This window comes from Pleurodeles waltl, chromosome 10 (assembly GCF_031143425.1).
Source record: "Pleurodeles waltl isolate 20211129_DDA chromosome 10, aPleWal1.hap1.20221129, whole genome shotgun sequence".
Classification (NCBI taxonomy): Eukaryota; Metazoa; Chordata; class Amphibia; order Caudata; family Salamandridae; genus Pleurodeles; species Pleurodeles waltl.
Window position 1 is genome coordinate 822,894,395 of NC_090449.1, and position 15,949 is coordinate 822,910,343.

Here is a 15,949-nt window from a genome sequence, read left to right on the forward strand (position 1 = left end):
AAAGGGAGGAGGGGCTTAGAAGAGGAAGCTGATGGATGCAAAACCTCTGTCAAAATATTGGTCTTTAATCTGATGCAAGAAGTGACAAGTCCAAAAATTCTGCCACCTTCCTTATCACCCCATGGTAACCAGTCACCTCTGCTGTGAGTTCACCTCCAAGGGATAGAAGCTCCCACTCAGGGGAAGTATCTAACCCACTAGCAGAGTCTAAGACCTGGAAATCACCTGAAGGCCCTGGGATTTCTCCATCCTCCAATAGCTGTTGTTCGTGATACTCTTGCTCTTCCAACAGTCTGAAGACCCTCCTTCTCGACCTCACCCTGGACTCCAAACGCGGCATCGATAGAGAGTTAGCCGACATCGAAGACACAGGTTTCGAAGAAGAAAGTAACACTGGTGGAGGAGGGGAGAGAGGCGAATCCACACTCCGCGCCGATGGGATCTATCCGGCACCGGTATCCACTCCATCAGCACTGTCGTCATCCGGGGTTGAGGTGGTGACATCATCGGCAGCAAGCCAGTACCCTTGCAAGAAGTCACTGGTAAAAAGGGCACAAACTGGGATTGTTTATATGGCGCCGGCAGCCCCAGCGTGAAAGCCAACAGACTCGTGGGACCAGCAGGTGCACCAGAGGAGACTATCGCCCTATTAAAAATGCTAAACTTAGCTTTGAGGAATAAAGAGGGAACTGCTCCCGGAGCCAGGAAGGCAGGATACTCTTGTTTCCCTTGCGTTGGCTGAACTGAATCTGTCCCTCGAACTTCAAACTCCTGAACATAAGAGGATGCAGGAGAAAAATGAGCTCTTGGACTTGTTGGGGACTCGGAGATCTTGATCAAAGTCAGCGACGGAGATGTCTCCGGAATCTGAGGCTCAGGAGACACAGTAGGGCTGACCTCCCACATCGTGCGGCACAGTCTCGGAGGAGACTGAGACTGATCCTGGGATGGATGGCGTCGTGACTCATGCTGTGGGCATCGCTTCTTATGAGACCATGAAGATCTGTGCGATAAAGTATCCTGTGTCTTCGATCTTCGGCAACCTCTTTTCTCCTTCTTAGCTTTTGCTAGGAAAAGCTTAGCCTCTCTTTCCTTCAGAGCTTATAGGTTCATACGCTGACAGGACGAGCAACGTGCCACGTCGTGATCAGAGTACAGACACCAGAGGCAATTTTCATGCGAATCCATCACCGACATGTGGCCTCTGCACTCGGTACAAGGTTTAATACCGGATTTCCTCATTGGAGACATAGTAGCACTAAAAAACAATTCCTTAATACAGTTAAGAAACTACAGAGAGGTAGAAAAACTATTAGCGTTTAGGGCCGGAAAAAAGGGAACTGACATCAGCACACTGGCGAGGACTTCTTATGGCTCCGATAACGTCAGACGGAGTCGCATAAGAAGCCGTGCAATTGTGACGTCCTCGTCGACGTGAAGAGCTAGGAAAAAGAAATTCGATGAATGCTGCCCCACTGGGAGAATTCATAGGGTGAGGAATCCACAGGTAGTTGTATCCATCAGAATGACAAATATTCCCACTTTTCCACTGACAAAAAAATACAATTTCACACATTATAATTTGTGCGCTATGGAGTTTTATCAGCAAAATTGTATGTCTGTGCAAATTTATTGGTCATTACAAAGAAAAATGTACTGTCTGTAAAGAACTGTGACTACCACACCATACTTCAGTAATATATTTGGGACATGGTGCCCCATAAATGCAAAATCAGCCGCACACTACATCCTTGCTATTCTCCTGCTGAATGAGCACGGCTCATGTGCAACAAGTGTTCTTTTTGTGATGCTTGGATTTCTTCAGAATCACTATGAGTTCAGTGATGTAACATTAATGACAGCACCAACAGTCTGAAAATTGTTCAAGGACTTGAGCCAAGGAACTCTTTCAGCACTGGGAGTTTGCAGTTAGTTCCGTCTGACTCCTTTAGGAGCAGGCACTAGACTCCAAGTAGCAGAATCTTCTGAAGAACCTCTGGGGGCACTGTGAGGGCATAATTGAGGGCACACTGAATAGCCAGGCAGTGCGCATGCTAATTTTTTGTAAACTGGCGATTGCAACATTCAGCCCTGGTAGCCTGATTTAATTTTTCACCCCCCACTCCGACAACAATACCATTAATACTAAGAAGCAAATCAGTTGTCATATGCATCATATTTGTGGACTATATTCTTATGTTACAAGGAGCAACATTATAGTCAATTAAATGAAAAGCAAGAGAACTTTTTGTACATCACAGATCCTAATATATTTCAAGGATTTCTCAAACGCAGTACTAAAAAACAGGCAACACAATAAAATAAAATAATTGCCTATGATCACACAATTTGGTCAAGCACCAAGCCGGGGTTGATACCAGGTTTATTAGTCCCACATTGCGCAATTCAGCCACTAGATTGATAACCATTTCTGGCTTCTCTTTGAAATCAAAGTTAAATATTTAGTCTTTCTTTCTTGGTGTATGAGGTCTGTGCACTGGTAGCAGGTGGAAGCCACAAGAACACTTACCTCATATTGGGCTGGAGAGGGCAAAAGGACCTCAAGCTAAATCAGAGCCTAGCATGTGGCTCAATCAGTCAGTGACTCACACACCTCTATACTTTACTCTGGGTATGCTGTGCCTGAAAAAAGCTTAGATGCTGCTGTCAGTGTGATGCCTGGTTTGAACAGGAGGATATCTTAGTTTCAGCTGTTGATGATCATCTTGTACCTGTGATGCGAATGCTGTGTGTGTATATATATATACACCCACACCCCCCCCCCCACCCAGGCTTGGGCTGCTGCTGTAGACACTGTACATGCACTGTGCATCAGAGGACAGCTTTTATTGTTTCTGAGCAGATTGGTATGTGTTCTATGGATGTGAGGGGAACGTCTAGTCCTGCATGGAGCTGTACCTGTTTTGTGTATGGAAATCTTGCTATGCATGCACGTCTGGAATGCTGCTTGTTCGTTGTATTTAGGAGAAGCGTTAAATGGTGCAGCCCAATGCCATACTTTGTTCATGTCTTTGAAGGAAACTTGCAGTGGCCCTGCATTATCAAACTGATTTCATGTCTTTGAAAAAAGCTTGCACTGGCTGGCCCTGCAGCACCATACTTGTTCCATGTCTTGAAGGAAGCTTGCACTGGCTGACACTGCAGTAGCTGACTTGTTCCACGTTTTTAAAGGATCTTGCACTGGTCTTGAAGTATCACACTCATTCCATGTCTTTCAGGGAAGACTGTGCTCTCTTGACCAGTGCTCTATGTCTTGTACGTGTGAACCAGCGCTTTATCTATTTCTGTGTGTTTTAGGTTTGACCAAAAGACGGTTTTAGCTGTAACACCGGCCTCATATTTCTAAAAAATAATACATAATCTTACATAGAAAAAATCGATTTAGGTAGGTCACATCAGTTATACATCAGAGTGTCATTCACATATTAGTCCAGCCCTTAAGAACAGCATGCAAAGAATTGGGCATTGGATCAATCCTCTTGAGCCATTGGTTTTGTTGCCAATGTTTGGTTCTGCCTAGTAGATAACCATTGGTCTTTAGGATGTCTGTTAGTCTAAGTTACATTATTATGCCTGTTTACTCTGTGTTTCTCTGGAACTCACAAGATATTTTCTTTAGTACAACCTCCAGCAGCTCACATGTTAATTGAGTACCGGCAGCAGGGCTGCCATCGCTACTGGGCCACAACATTTTATGCAAAGAACTAGGCATCACTGCTGCAAGCTTCAAAACCATGCCACCATCTTGAAATGGTATTCTACATACTCTCTCATTCTTTACTGCTCCAACATGGCAGCTCAGTGCAAAGGCTTGCTTTTTAAGTTTTCTATTGAAGCACATGCCCTAAACATTTAGTTGCCATTTTTTATTTTAGCATAAACTTGCACTACAAAGAAAATCATCACCTTATTTTTGAGAACGAAAGTGGGACTTTTTTGCATGCCAACATTCTTCCCCACAAAAGTCCTCAAAGTTCAGACTGACATAGTCAGTACTGCTGGTCCAAGTGTGACTTATGGGAGATTAGATAACCTCAGTGGACAATCTGGGTTCAGTGTAGCTTAGATCAGCAGCTATGAATTAAACTAGTGGACTGATGCACCAGATACTCGGCCTGTGTCTCTTATGCCAGCATCTGTCCAAAGTCTGCTCCTTCCTAGTGAGAGGTGTGTCTGTGTAAGAGCAGTGTGCTTGAATGAGTGCAGTATGGCCACCATGCTTTGTGAGTCCATTTCGAGAGATGTACCTGTCTGAATTAAGGTTAAGTGGTCTACAGATTGAAGGTTCTGCCTGTGTGAGTGCAGAGAAAGGCATATGTAGTCCACAGGTTAAAAGTTGGCACTGTGTGAGTCCTGAGTGTCAAATATGCTTTTGTGAGTGCAGTGTGAGAGATGTGCCTATGGGAGGGCAGCAGTGTAAGTGGAGTAACCCTGCATGTTATGTCTTAGTGTGCGTGCACTTACAAGGGCGAAACCTATCAACTTTGGTAATGGTTTTTAGGGTTATGGCTTTGAATTGCAGAAACATAATGTAGGAAGTGGAAATATAATAGAGGGAATTTGAGAATGGTAGCGACTTTTGATATGGCAGATGCAGATTCTGTCTAAAGAGGTTGTGGAGTGTCGGGGGCAGGTGACAGACTGAAATGTCACCTTAGTGAGGGGGGCCTAGGTATTTTTATTGCACTACAGCCCATTGCAGACTTGCTACACCACTCTGGCTATACGCAGCTTTATCTATAAACCTGTCACAACTGCTTTCAATAATGAAAACTCCATAGTATATGAGGCACCAACCATTATCAGTTCCTGATACTTTTTCCGCAGTCAATCGACATATGCAGGGGGAAATCAATAGCGCAATGATACAATAAGACATAACAAATCTTGATATGAAAGATGAACCAAGATAAAATGGGCATTTGGGCCCCACCCTGGCCTTCTCAGGATTCGATGAAACCCACAAAAAGCTGAAAATACTCTCCGTCCTATTGCAAATGGACAACGTAATATGACGCTGCACACATGATTGTGTAGTCGCTCCTCCACCTTGGGTCAGTGCGTAGGAGGGAGCAGAATGCAAGGGTAGTAGACTGGCCCATCTGAAATGCACAAACCACACTAGGTAAGAATGCTGGGCTGTTGCTAAGGACCAACTTATCTTGGTAGAAAACTGTAAATGGTGGACTTACTGGGAGGGCATGAAGTTCTCTGACTCGAAACGTTGAAGTTACTGCCACCAACAAAAAGTGTCTTCAAAGTGAGATGTCAAACAGGGCAATGGCTCAAAAGCAGATGATATCAAGAAAGCCAATGTGAGATTTGAATCCAATTAAGTAATGTTAGCTCTGTCAGCATTAGTCTTCCCTCAGACTTTTTACTTTACTCCTCTTGTTTTTGCTGAATTATTTTGCCAGTTTTCAGACTGCACACTTTACCACTGCTAAAGTGCTTGTGCTCTCTCATTTAAACATGGAAAAAGTGGCTTACACCCAATTTACGCATTCAATTTACCTATATATCCCTAGTACCAGGGCCTGTAACTTGAATGCACTAGTGTTGTGTGGCCTTCCTGGGCAAATGATAGCTCTCCATTTTAGCTTAGTATTATATTTTACATTTGATACGTTTTAGACTGACATCACTTTTTAGCAATGGTATTTTACACATTATATTATCACAAGAATACATTGTATATGCTGCTGATTTTTAGTTAGCTTGTCTCCATATGTAAACTGTACAATCTGTTCAAGGCTAGTTCTTGTGTTGCCTGCTCGAAGAGAGCTTCTAACATCTAGACATATCGTTGCTTTAGAACTGTGCCTCTAACACAGTGTGGCTTTGATTATATAACCAATGCACTGCCCCAGAGAGGTCAGAGGAACACTCCGGCCACTACTGTCCCGGAACGAATCGTGTATTTGACATGCAGCTCTGCTGACCCAGATCTTCTATCTTATAGAGAAGGATTGACATCTTCATTCTAGACCAGCACCCTGGTTCAGCTCTCCAGTAATGGGGGTCTCAGGCTATCCTATTAGATCGGGCACAGGCAGAGGGTACACCCACTATCCTCTCAGAATGTAGATAGTGCTAGGTACGAAGTTATCGATGTAATATCACCTTGGCTATACTGTATATCCTTTTCACCATGTTAGTAACGCTGGTTATTCTTTGTTTCATCTGCCTAATAATTGCAGCTCATTCTCTTTATGCAAGAATATGATTGCTTCAATAAACATTTATTCATATCTTTCTTGTGTTTACCCTGGGTGTGCATAAAGAAACAAAGAAAGGGGTAAGATCTGTTTCCACGACCTTCTGGGAGTCAGAGTGTCCTGTTCGGGGTTGCTGTAATCATCTGCTACCCCGGGAAGGCTGGAGGTTCAGATGAGGCACTGTCAGCTAGCTAGGAATTGGCTCAACAATTTCTGATGGTGAAGATGGACTCAGTCCTCTCAACCTGAAGTTCTGCTGCCCTAATACTACATTTTTTATTGGAATCACATAACAATAGAGGGCCTACAGCAATTATTGTGCCTCCCACTTAAGCAGTCCTTTTAAGCATGTCTCAAGGCTGCCATTGTCGCTGATGTGTGCAGTTTAATCAGCCATTTTGGCTTGACAAAATAAATATTTTGGCAGATCAAAACCTCCCTTATTTAATACATATAAGAAGTGTAGGGCCCTGAACAGCCCTTAGGGCAGGATACTGTTTATTTAAAAAGTTGGACATGTACTTTTACGTTGTACATGCCGTGGTAGTGAAAAAACCCTAAATTTGTTTATTAAATACTGTGAGGCCTACCTCTCCCAAAGAGCAACATTGGGTTACTTACCACATTTATTACATGATAACTTTAACTTAAACACCCCTTTAATGGCAATGTGGGATTTTAAGTCACAACACAAAAAATGCAACTTTTAAAAAGTTGGTATTTTCTTTTCCCAACCATTTGGTGCCTGCAGGCTGTATACTGGGTCACATCACTATCTGTAGCTTGCAGCTGGTCTTTGTGTATTATTCACAGAGAGTCAGTGCTTAATTTGAGCCAGTAGTTTCCGGTGCGGGGCACCAGCACTTATTTATGAGGGGCGGCACTTATTCTTCTGCCTCAAGCATTTACTACGAGCAAAAGACACATATGGGAAAGACAGAGGAAGAGAAAAACGAAAAAGCATCACAATGGGAGAAGGTAGACAGCTGCAAGAGTAAGCTGAATGGGAGGAGAGTGACTGTAAATGGATTAAAGAGGCCCGAGATGGCTTCAGGATTAAGCTGCCTCAGTATTCTGTGGCCACACATTTAACTGCAGCAGCTGTGTGCTTCAGAGAAGAGCTCTGGGCACCGGCACGTTTTTATTTACAAATTAAGCACTACAGACCGTGAGACAAAGGGGGAATAGGAGTTGGCAGGATTGGTTATCTCTGACTTGATAGGGGGCTCAGCTGTCACCTATCACACTTGCACATCACAAGACTCTGCCTCAGCACACCTGTGTCCCCAGACCAGCTACAGCCAGGACAAGAAGGCAGGAAATTGCAAACACCTTTGGTGGGGGAACCCTCTAGGACCTTCACCTACTTCAAAGCTGGCAGAAGGTATTAATATTGGACCCTCAGAGAGAACTCTTCAGAACACCTCTGGACATGTGGAGGTCTCAGAAGGACTGCTGTGTTGCTTTGCTGCAAGGACTGCTACTCCGCCGCCCTGCAGTGCTACTACCTGTATGGAAAGAATGTGTAGGAAGCTAGCTCTGTATATACTATATCAAAATGAGATATAGTGTGAACAGAGTCTGGGGGTTCCCTAGAGGCTTGACAGAGGCAATAATAGATAATACTAATGCTCTCTTTGTGGTAGTGTGGTCAAGCAGTTAGGCTTATCAGAGTGCAGTGTTAAGCGTTTGTTCTACACACACAAGCAATAGAAGAAAAACACACTCAATGACTTAATTCCAGACCAATAGAATTTTATATAGAAAAATATATTTTTGTTACTTTATTACTAGAACCACAAGACTCAGCTCAGAAGTAAATACTGTTGCAGGTAAGTACTTAGCATAGACATCAATGTAACTTTGTTTCACTTTAGTCAAGTAAACAGTTCTAAGAAAACAGAGTGTATCTATTTTAAAAGTGGACACTGCATTTTCAGAACAGTTCCTGGGGGAAGAAAATAAAGTACAGTTTTAGAGGTAAGTACATGACTTACAGTTCCAGTCTCCAGGTTATAGGTAGTCCACCGTTCGGGGTTCAAGTAAACCCCAAACACCCACCACCAGCAACACGTGGCCAGCCAGGTGCAGAGGTCAAAGTTGATCAATTTCAATGAGGGCTCCTATGGAGACAGGGGGTACTCAGAATTCGGTCTGCCAGCAGGTAAGGACCTGCGGCTCAGAAGGCAGAACAGGGGGTGTGTGATCAGAGGAGCACTGGACGGGCCCCAGGTACGCACCAATCCCATACCCTCAGCGGCACTGGGGCAGCCGGGTGCAAACAGGGCATCGGGCTTCCAATGAAACTCTATGAGGGGACTCAGGGGGTCACTCAGGTCCTGCAGGCGAGGTCCAGGGGGGTGAATCTCGGGCACACCACCGGTCAGACAGGGAAGAGGGCTGCCTGTTGATCATTGCTACACCGGATGTTGATTTCTCCAAGGCCTGGGGGCTGCGGGTGCAGTGGGTCCTTTGGCATCAGTTATCTTTGTACCGGTCAGTCGCGGTCAGGGGGGTCCGCAGGATTCCCTCAGCAGGCGTTGTTGTGGAGGGGCGGAGAGGTCAACCCAGGGTGGGCATGTGGTCGCTGTCACCTGGGAGTAATCTCGCTGGTCGGTTGGGCCACCTGGACTCGGGCAGTGGATGTCGGGTGCAGAGCGGTTAGGACTTACAATTCTGGAGTGAGGTGGGAGTCCTTCAGAAGAGGTTTCTTCTGTCCTTCTTTGGACAGAGCCGCTGTTCACCGGAGTTCTTGATCCTCTGTGATGTATGCAGTCCTCTGGAGGTTTTTCAGAGGTCGCTGGACCTGCAGGACGTGTCGCTTTTCTTCTGCAGGTTCTTAAAAGCAGGAGACAGGCCGGTAGGGCTGGGGCCAAGTCAGTTGTTGTCTCCTTTCCTTCTCTGCTGAGGTTTCCGCTAAGCAGTCCTTCTTCTTGTGAGGTCGTCAGGAATCTGACTAGCTTGGTTCAGGGAGCCCTTCAATTCAAGATTTAGGGGCCTTTTTAGGGATCAGAGGGCAGTTGCCAATGATTACAGCCCCTGAGGGTGGCTACACCCTTCCTGTGCCCCCCTCCCTTCAGGGAGGGGGGCACTTTCCTATCCCTATTGGTCCCTGTCCTCCAAACCAAGATGGAGGATTCTGCAAGGAGGGGGTCACTTCAGCTCTGGACACCTTAGGGGTGGTCCTGACTGAGGTGGTGACTCCTTGTTTTTCCTAATTATCCCTCTGGAATTGCCACCAACAGTGGGGCTTTGTTCGGGGGCTGGGCATCTCCACTAGCTGGAGAGTCCTGGGGCATTGTAACATGAAGCCTGAGCCTTTGAGGCTCACGGCTAGGTGAGTTCCTGCAGGGGAGAGGTGTGAAGCACCTCCACCCAGTGCAGGCTTTGTTTCTGGCCTCAGAGAGCACAAAAGCTCTCAACCCAGGAGGTTAGAAACTCGTCTGCTTGTGGCAGGCTGGCACAGTCCAGTCAGTCCTACACTAGGGGATTGGGTAAAATACAGAGGGCATCTCTAAGATGCCCTCTGTGTGCATTTTTAAATAAACTCAACAGTGTGGGTTTATTATTCTGAGAGGTTTGATACCAAACTTCCCACTATTCAGTGTAGCCATTATGGAACTGTGGAGTTCGTTTTGACAAACTTCCAGACCATATACTTAATATGGCTACACTGTACTTACAATGTCTAAGTATGGACTTAGACACTGTAGGGGCATAATGCTCATGCAGCTATGCCCTCATCTGTGGTATAGTGCACCCTGCCTCAGGGCTTTAACGCCTGCTAGAGGGGTGACTTACCTATGCCACAGGCAGTGTTTTGTATGCATGGCACCCTGAGGGGGAGGCCATGTGGACTCTGCCTTTTTCTCCCCACCAATGCACACAATCTGCAATGGCAGTGTGCACGTGTTAGGTGAGGGGTCCATTAGGGTGGCACAACACATGCTACAGCCCTTAGGGACCTTCTCTGGTCACAGGGCCCTTGGTACCACTTGTACCTTTTACAAGGGACCGATCTGTGTGCCAGGGGTGTGCCAATTGTGGAAACAATGGTACATTTTTAGTGAAAGAACACTGGTGCTGGGTCCTGGTTAGAAGGGTCCCAGCACACTCTCCGTCAAGTCAGCATCAATATCAGGCAAAAGGTGTGTGGGGGGGGAGGGGTAATGGCAACATGGCCCATTTTCCTACAGAATGGACTTGCATCTTGAACCCTGAAACACCAGAGTGATTCCAAGGCATAAGCTGGCTGATTTCCTAATCAGAGCATCAGGGACAGAAAAGGCTTCATCCTCTTTGAACTCAGCTCCTGGACTCTGTCTGCTGTAAGTTTTTCAGTCTTGCCCCCATCTGGTGCCACCCAGCCCTTGGAAGTGGGCCTTAATATCCTCTGCCAGCATGGCTGTGGTTCAAGCAAAACGGATGCATCACATGCAGCCTCGCATCAGAACGACCACTGCTTGAAGCATCTCCAATGTGGGTCCTCACAGCTCCTAGCTGTGGTTCAAGCAAAACCGATGCATCATCTTGCAGCCTTACATCAGAAGTGCTGCTGCTTAAAGCATCCCAGATGTGGGACCTCGCAGCCTCTCACAACCTCCACTGCAAGGCATCCCCGATGCAGAACCTCACAGCTCCTCAGAATCACTGCGGTGTGATGCATCCTTCATGCAGGACCTCGAATTGCAGCCCTGAATCACCAGTGTGCAATGGATCCTCAACGAGGAACCTTTCAATGATATGCAACCAGGATTTAAAGTACATCCTTCAGCAGGCCTAGCTCGGTCCTTGTAGCTGGCCCACGCTTCATTGTAGGCTCCACTCCACTTGTGACTTTGCCCAGGTCCAGTGCAACCAGATAACCACAGTTGGCGCTTTGTGCTTTTAAGCATTAATTTTATTTAAATTTTTTAAATTGCATATCTCCAATTCTAATAATTGGATTTTTGTTGTTTTGATGTCACATAATTTATTACATTTTACTCTAATTTCTAAATTGGTGAGGGATTGTTCTTTTGTGGTATTTTCATTTTACTATTGTTTGTGTGCTGCATATATACTTTACACATTGCCTCTACGGTAAGCCTGATTGCTTTTGTGCCAAACTGACAGAGGTTAAGCACTAGTAACCCAACAAGTAACAATAAATAGAGTAGGAGGATTTGGCAAATTGTTCAGAAATAGTGTCACTAGTGCCGATCTAATAGGCAACATTGTTCAAGAAGACATATGTAGGCGGCCAAATAGCCCGTAATCTTACATGTCATCCCCACCACACCCTGCTGAGCAACAGGCAAAGCAAATCACAAAATGTTGGAAAGACTAGATTTAAAGGTGTTGAGGCCATTCGATTCGCACTACTGAACAAACACAATCCAGGTGTGAGTAGCATTCAGCCACTACTTCCTCTGCCGGTAAAAGGAGACTTGCTCTCACAGCAGAATCTCCAAACCCTAATCCCCCAACACTGCAACTACATTTATGGAGATTGAGTAGTGCCAACTAGAGTTTTTGTGCCTTCTTGATGAAGTGACGCATCATCGTGGCAGCCAGGATGCTGACCTAAGAAGATGAGAAGTCAGTTGCCTTGATGCATCACTTAACAATATGTTTTTTTTTTTTTTTTTACACATTTGAAGGACCACTTTCTGCCGACGCAGTATTTTGTTCATTAAGTTAGAGTAAGAACTACGGTTGCCTCAAGCTGCATGCAAAAACAGGTTTATTATATCGTCCAATTAATTTAATAATACTCGCGTTACATGTGAAATACAGGAAATGGCTTTCATCAGTTCTAAGAACAATTTAAATACAAACTTATCATGTTACTCACAAGTAAGGTTCCGAAACTGACAAGAAACTCCTCGGTCACAATTTGAGGACGAAATATCTGCTCAAAATAGAAGTAACAAATCAATGTTTATTGCAAACAGTTCATGCTGTTCTTTCACTAAATTATCAACACAAATATTGCTGTTTTTAGATACTGTCTCTGAGAAGACATAGGCTCAAAGTAAATTACAACTAAAGTTAACTATATTGGGAGACGCATAACATAAGGATGTAGCTGTTGTAACAGTACCTGAGATGTCACCAGATGAAGCACTACAGGTGTCATGGGAAGGTAGACTTTTAACTGTTTAGCTTGAGTCGTTGATGGATGCTTGCGTCCAGACACAACAGCTAAGGCACCAAGAATATCGCCTAAAATAAAAAGTATATTAAATACAGCAGACAAAAACACAAGAAAATAAATGTTACTTAGCTTTGGTAACAATATTCCTGAAGGATACTGTATCTTCCTACAGATTCTTTAGCTGACCATATTATCCCTGCGCTCCACCGACCCAGGAAGTGACACCACTGACCTATGTATATGACACCACCTGGTGCATTGTCATTAATTTATTTTTACCATACCCAACCGCTAAAGATAGAGAGAAACGAAAAGAGATAAAACAGGAGGGTATAGACTAGAACAACAGAAGTAACGGTCTTGAAACGGTGTTATTAATGGGACTGCTTCCGAAGGGGAGTAAGGTGGGAGACCAGGAATCATTAGGAAGATATAGTATACAACAGAAATAGTGTTAAGAAAGCATTTTCTTCTCTTGTTTGATACCTCTAACCACAGATTCCTCATCTTATGAATCTCAAAGCAGTGCCCAAATGGAAGAGTACTGCCGATTAACCAAGGAAATCGTACAGCACACCTCTAGCACAGAATCCGTCACTCGGTGTCTGAATCACCAAGCAGACTGTTTGCAAAAGGTATGCAAGAATACAGAGCGGCGGGGCAGGCACATATCAGCCACTGAAACGCCCTTGGCCAGGGCCGTAGAAGTGCAATGACCCTCACAGAGTGTACACAAATGTCAGCCAGAGGTTCCATCTAAGCCAAAGTGCACCATTTCCTAATTCAGAGTAATTCAGTGCTAAATTGTATGCTAGGTCGCTGCTGTACTCTTCTTGACACCAGTAAAACCAACAAACAGCAGGTAATCCACCCAGATCTGATCTCTTCTGATTAGGTAACATAATAGGAGAGCTTGTCTTGCGTCCACCCTGTTATATGGAACAGACTCCTCCATGCAAGAGATGAAAGAGTGAGAGACCGGCCCATCTGGAAGACAGAAACTATATTTGGTAGAAAGGAGGGGCAAATTCACAGGACCAACTTGTATGGATAGAATACTGTAAATGGTGGCCGAACTGACAGGGCCATGAAATATTCTAAGAATACATGCCAAAATAATTGCCTATAAAGACAGTCTTGAGGGTCAAAAGGTGAACAGAAAAGCTGTGCACTGGTTCTATGGTGATGCCATGAGGAAAGTCAGATCCAAATTTTCAGCCCTGCTGTGGAACAACATGTCTTTGGTGGGAAAATAGACAGTAAACCTTTCAAGAAACAGGCCACCGGGTGCAATCTGAACAAAGAAAGCTGGTCAGGGAGCCATTAGGGGACAGATGAAGCAGCCAGGCGCTCTTTTGCAGTACAGAACCCCAAACTAAGCTGAGCCAGGGAATCCACTAAGAGCAGACCTGGCATATGAACCTCGAAAGGGTTTAAGAGTGCAACTCGGCATTCAGAGACACACTTGCGTCAGTGCTCAGCATATGAATGATACCCACTGGATATGGAGGGTGGCTGTTGAGCCTCTTATTGGTGCCTTTCAATCACCACACATGTGGGTAAAGTGCCTGGGGTTTGGGGTTTGGGGTTGAGGACCCAACTATTCTGAGTCACAAGCAGATTTGCGGTGTCCAACAGAGTAAAAGGAGGACAAATGCTGAGCTCCAACAAATCGGCATACAGATTCCTTCTCATCTACTTGGATTTGATAAGAATCAACTGTATGCTATTCTCTCGCCCCTTCAGCAGAATGATTGAGATAAGTAGAATGAAGAAGTAGAGGGAGTAAAATTCTATGCCACTGCCCCCAGAGGCACTACTTTTATGGCCTGTTTCAGCAACAAGGCCAATACTTACTCCTTCAAGATGGAAGCATGGGCTTTGGAGTACTTTAACACAGTAAGCAGATGGTCGAGAAAAGAGGTCGAAAAAGGAGACCTAACCCATGGGGACTGACTGGAGCATCTAGCAATCAGTGCTAAAGGGCTCCAACTGGGAAAGAAAATGCAAGACCCTCTACCTGTTGGGAAATTGTCTGTGGAGGCCGGGAGGGCAAATCAAAGGATCTTTGTAAAGGTAAAACCAGTGGAAGAAGTGGAAGACTGCTGCTGCTGTTGTCAGAGAGCCTTTCATCAATCTGTCTTATAATAGGAGCAGAAATATTGCTGCTAGACTGGACCAGCTGAGAAGGTGGCCACTGCTGAGAAGTCATGATGCATTGGTGGTGCATAAAGCCAGGCTGCCTGAGACAAAAATATTGTGCCCTATGAAATCAAGATCGTTGTACTCACAGAGCTGAGGGGCTGTAGAGAAGGCACTGATGTTCAGTTTCACTGGGGCTGTATGAACCAACAGGTTCACAGGAACAGGGTGAGCTAACAAAATAGTGTGGCTTTTGGAGCTGGGCTAGCTCCCTGTTGACTCACAGGCACATCAAGTATTTCTCCTGTGTAGCTAGCACTGGCCCAGGCAGCAGAAGATTTTCGGGAGTTGAAGGAGACAGCTGTGAACAAACTTACTTTTCACAGGGAGGGCCTGAAGGTTAGGGCATATCCCTCCCGTATATGTATCTAGGCCACTGGATTTTGAAGATCCAAGTAAATTCCAGAATCTGTTTGATAAGCAAAGAATAGCGTATCAGCCTCTGAATCATCTGACTCCGTGAGCTGGAAATCCAGGATAGCCACATGAAGCATGTCTGAATTTGAGTCAAAGAGGTTTTCCATCTTTGTACACATCTGGGTTCTGGGCAGAGTCTCAGCAAGTGATTGATCCTCAAGGAAGCTTTGATATTCTCACTAGCCAATGAAAAGATTTTCTCTAATTTGGAGGCCTGAGGGAAGCAGTAAGCATAGCTCAGAGAGCGGGAAAGTCAATGTTGAAAGTGGCATCTATGGCAGTTGTGTTGGTGTCCTACATGAGGTTGGCTTCTGCAGATGCAGTGCAGAGTCCTGAGCTTTTGAAGGTGTGGAACTGGGCTGCATCGAGGCCAAGGCCACCAAACTTGCCAGAGTTGCCATGCTTAAACAGTGTGGACCTCCATTGGGAGCCAAGAGGAGCCCGGAGGAAAGGGGCGGGCCCTGAAGAGGTCCTACATTATCTTTTGAAAAGGCTCAGCCTGAGACAAATCAACAGATGGAGTCAGAACATTGGGGTAAAGCTTCTTAAGAACTATAATTGGCTCACATAAAAACTGGAGGAAGAGAAGTCAAAAATGTGGTTTCCTCACTGGGCACCTTCTACCACCTGTTTGAGAATACACAGGTATACACATTTATTAGAATCATGCCAGGGAAGCCCGGGTCAGAGAAGTGTGGGGGGCAGCTGGAACTGGACCCTAAAATAATTCTGTTTGGCATCATGGACAACCTAGGGTGGCGACGAAGCACTTGAGCTCCAGAAGCCATTGGCTACTTGGTTGCAAAGAGGGAAATAGCGTGCCACTGGCGTAATGTCCAAGCTACCCTAATCACTGAAAGGATCAGTGAATGAACCAGGGTGCCATACCATAGAAACTGGTATACAGACCCGAGGCATACAAAAGAAAAGTGAGAACATTTGGAATCTCTAT

At 45.2% G+C, this 15,949-nt stretch overlaps 1 protein-coding gene across 2 annotated transcripts in view; it reads right to left on the minus strand.

Moving 5' to 3' along the window:
• The window catches only part of ULK4 (unc-51 like kinase 4), a 1,615,551-nt gene that overhangs the window by 920,823 nt on the left and 678,779 nt on the right, over positions 1–15,949 (minus strand). For both annotated transcript variants that reach the window (XM_069211486.1, XM_069211487.1), the window contains exons 24-25: positions 12,325–12,446; positions 12,076–12,132 (exon numbers count right to left, since the gene is read on the minus strand). In XM_069211486.1, coding sequence (XP_069067587.1) covers positions 12,076–12,132; positions 12,325–12,446 — 179 coding nt within the window. The remainder of the gene's footprint in view (positions 1–12,075; positions 12,133–12,324; positions 12,447–15,949) is intronic.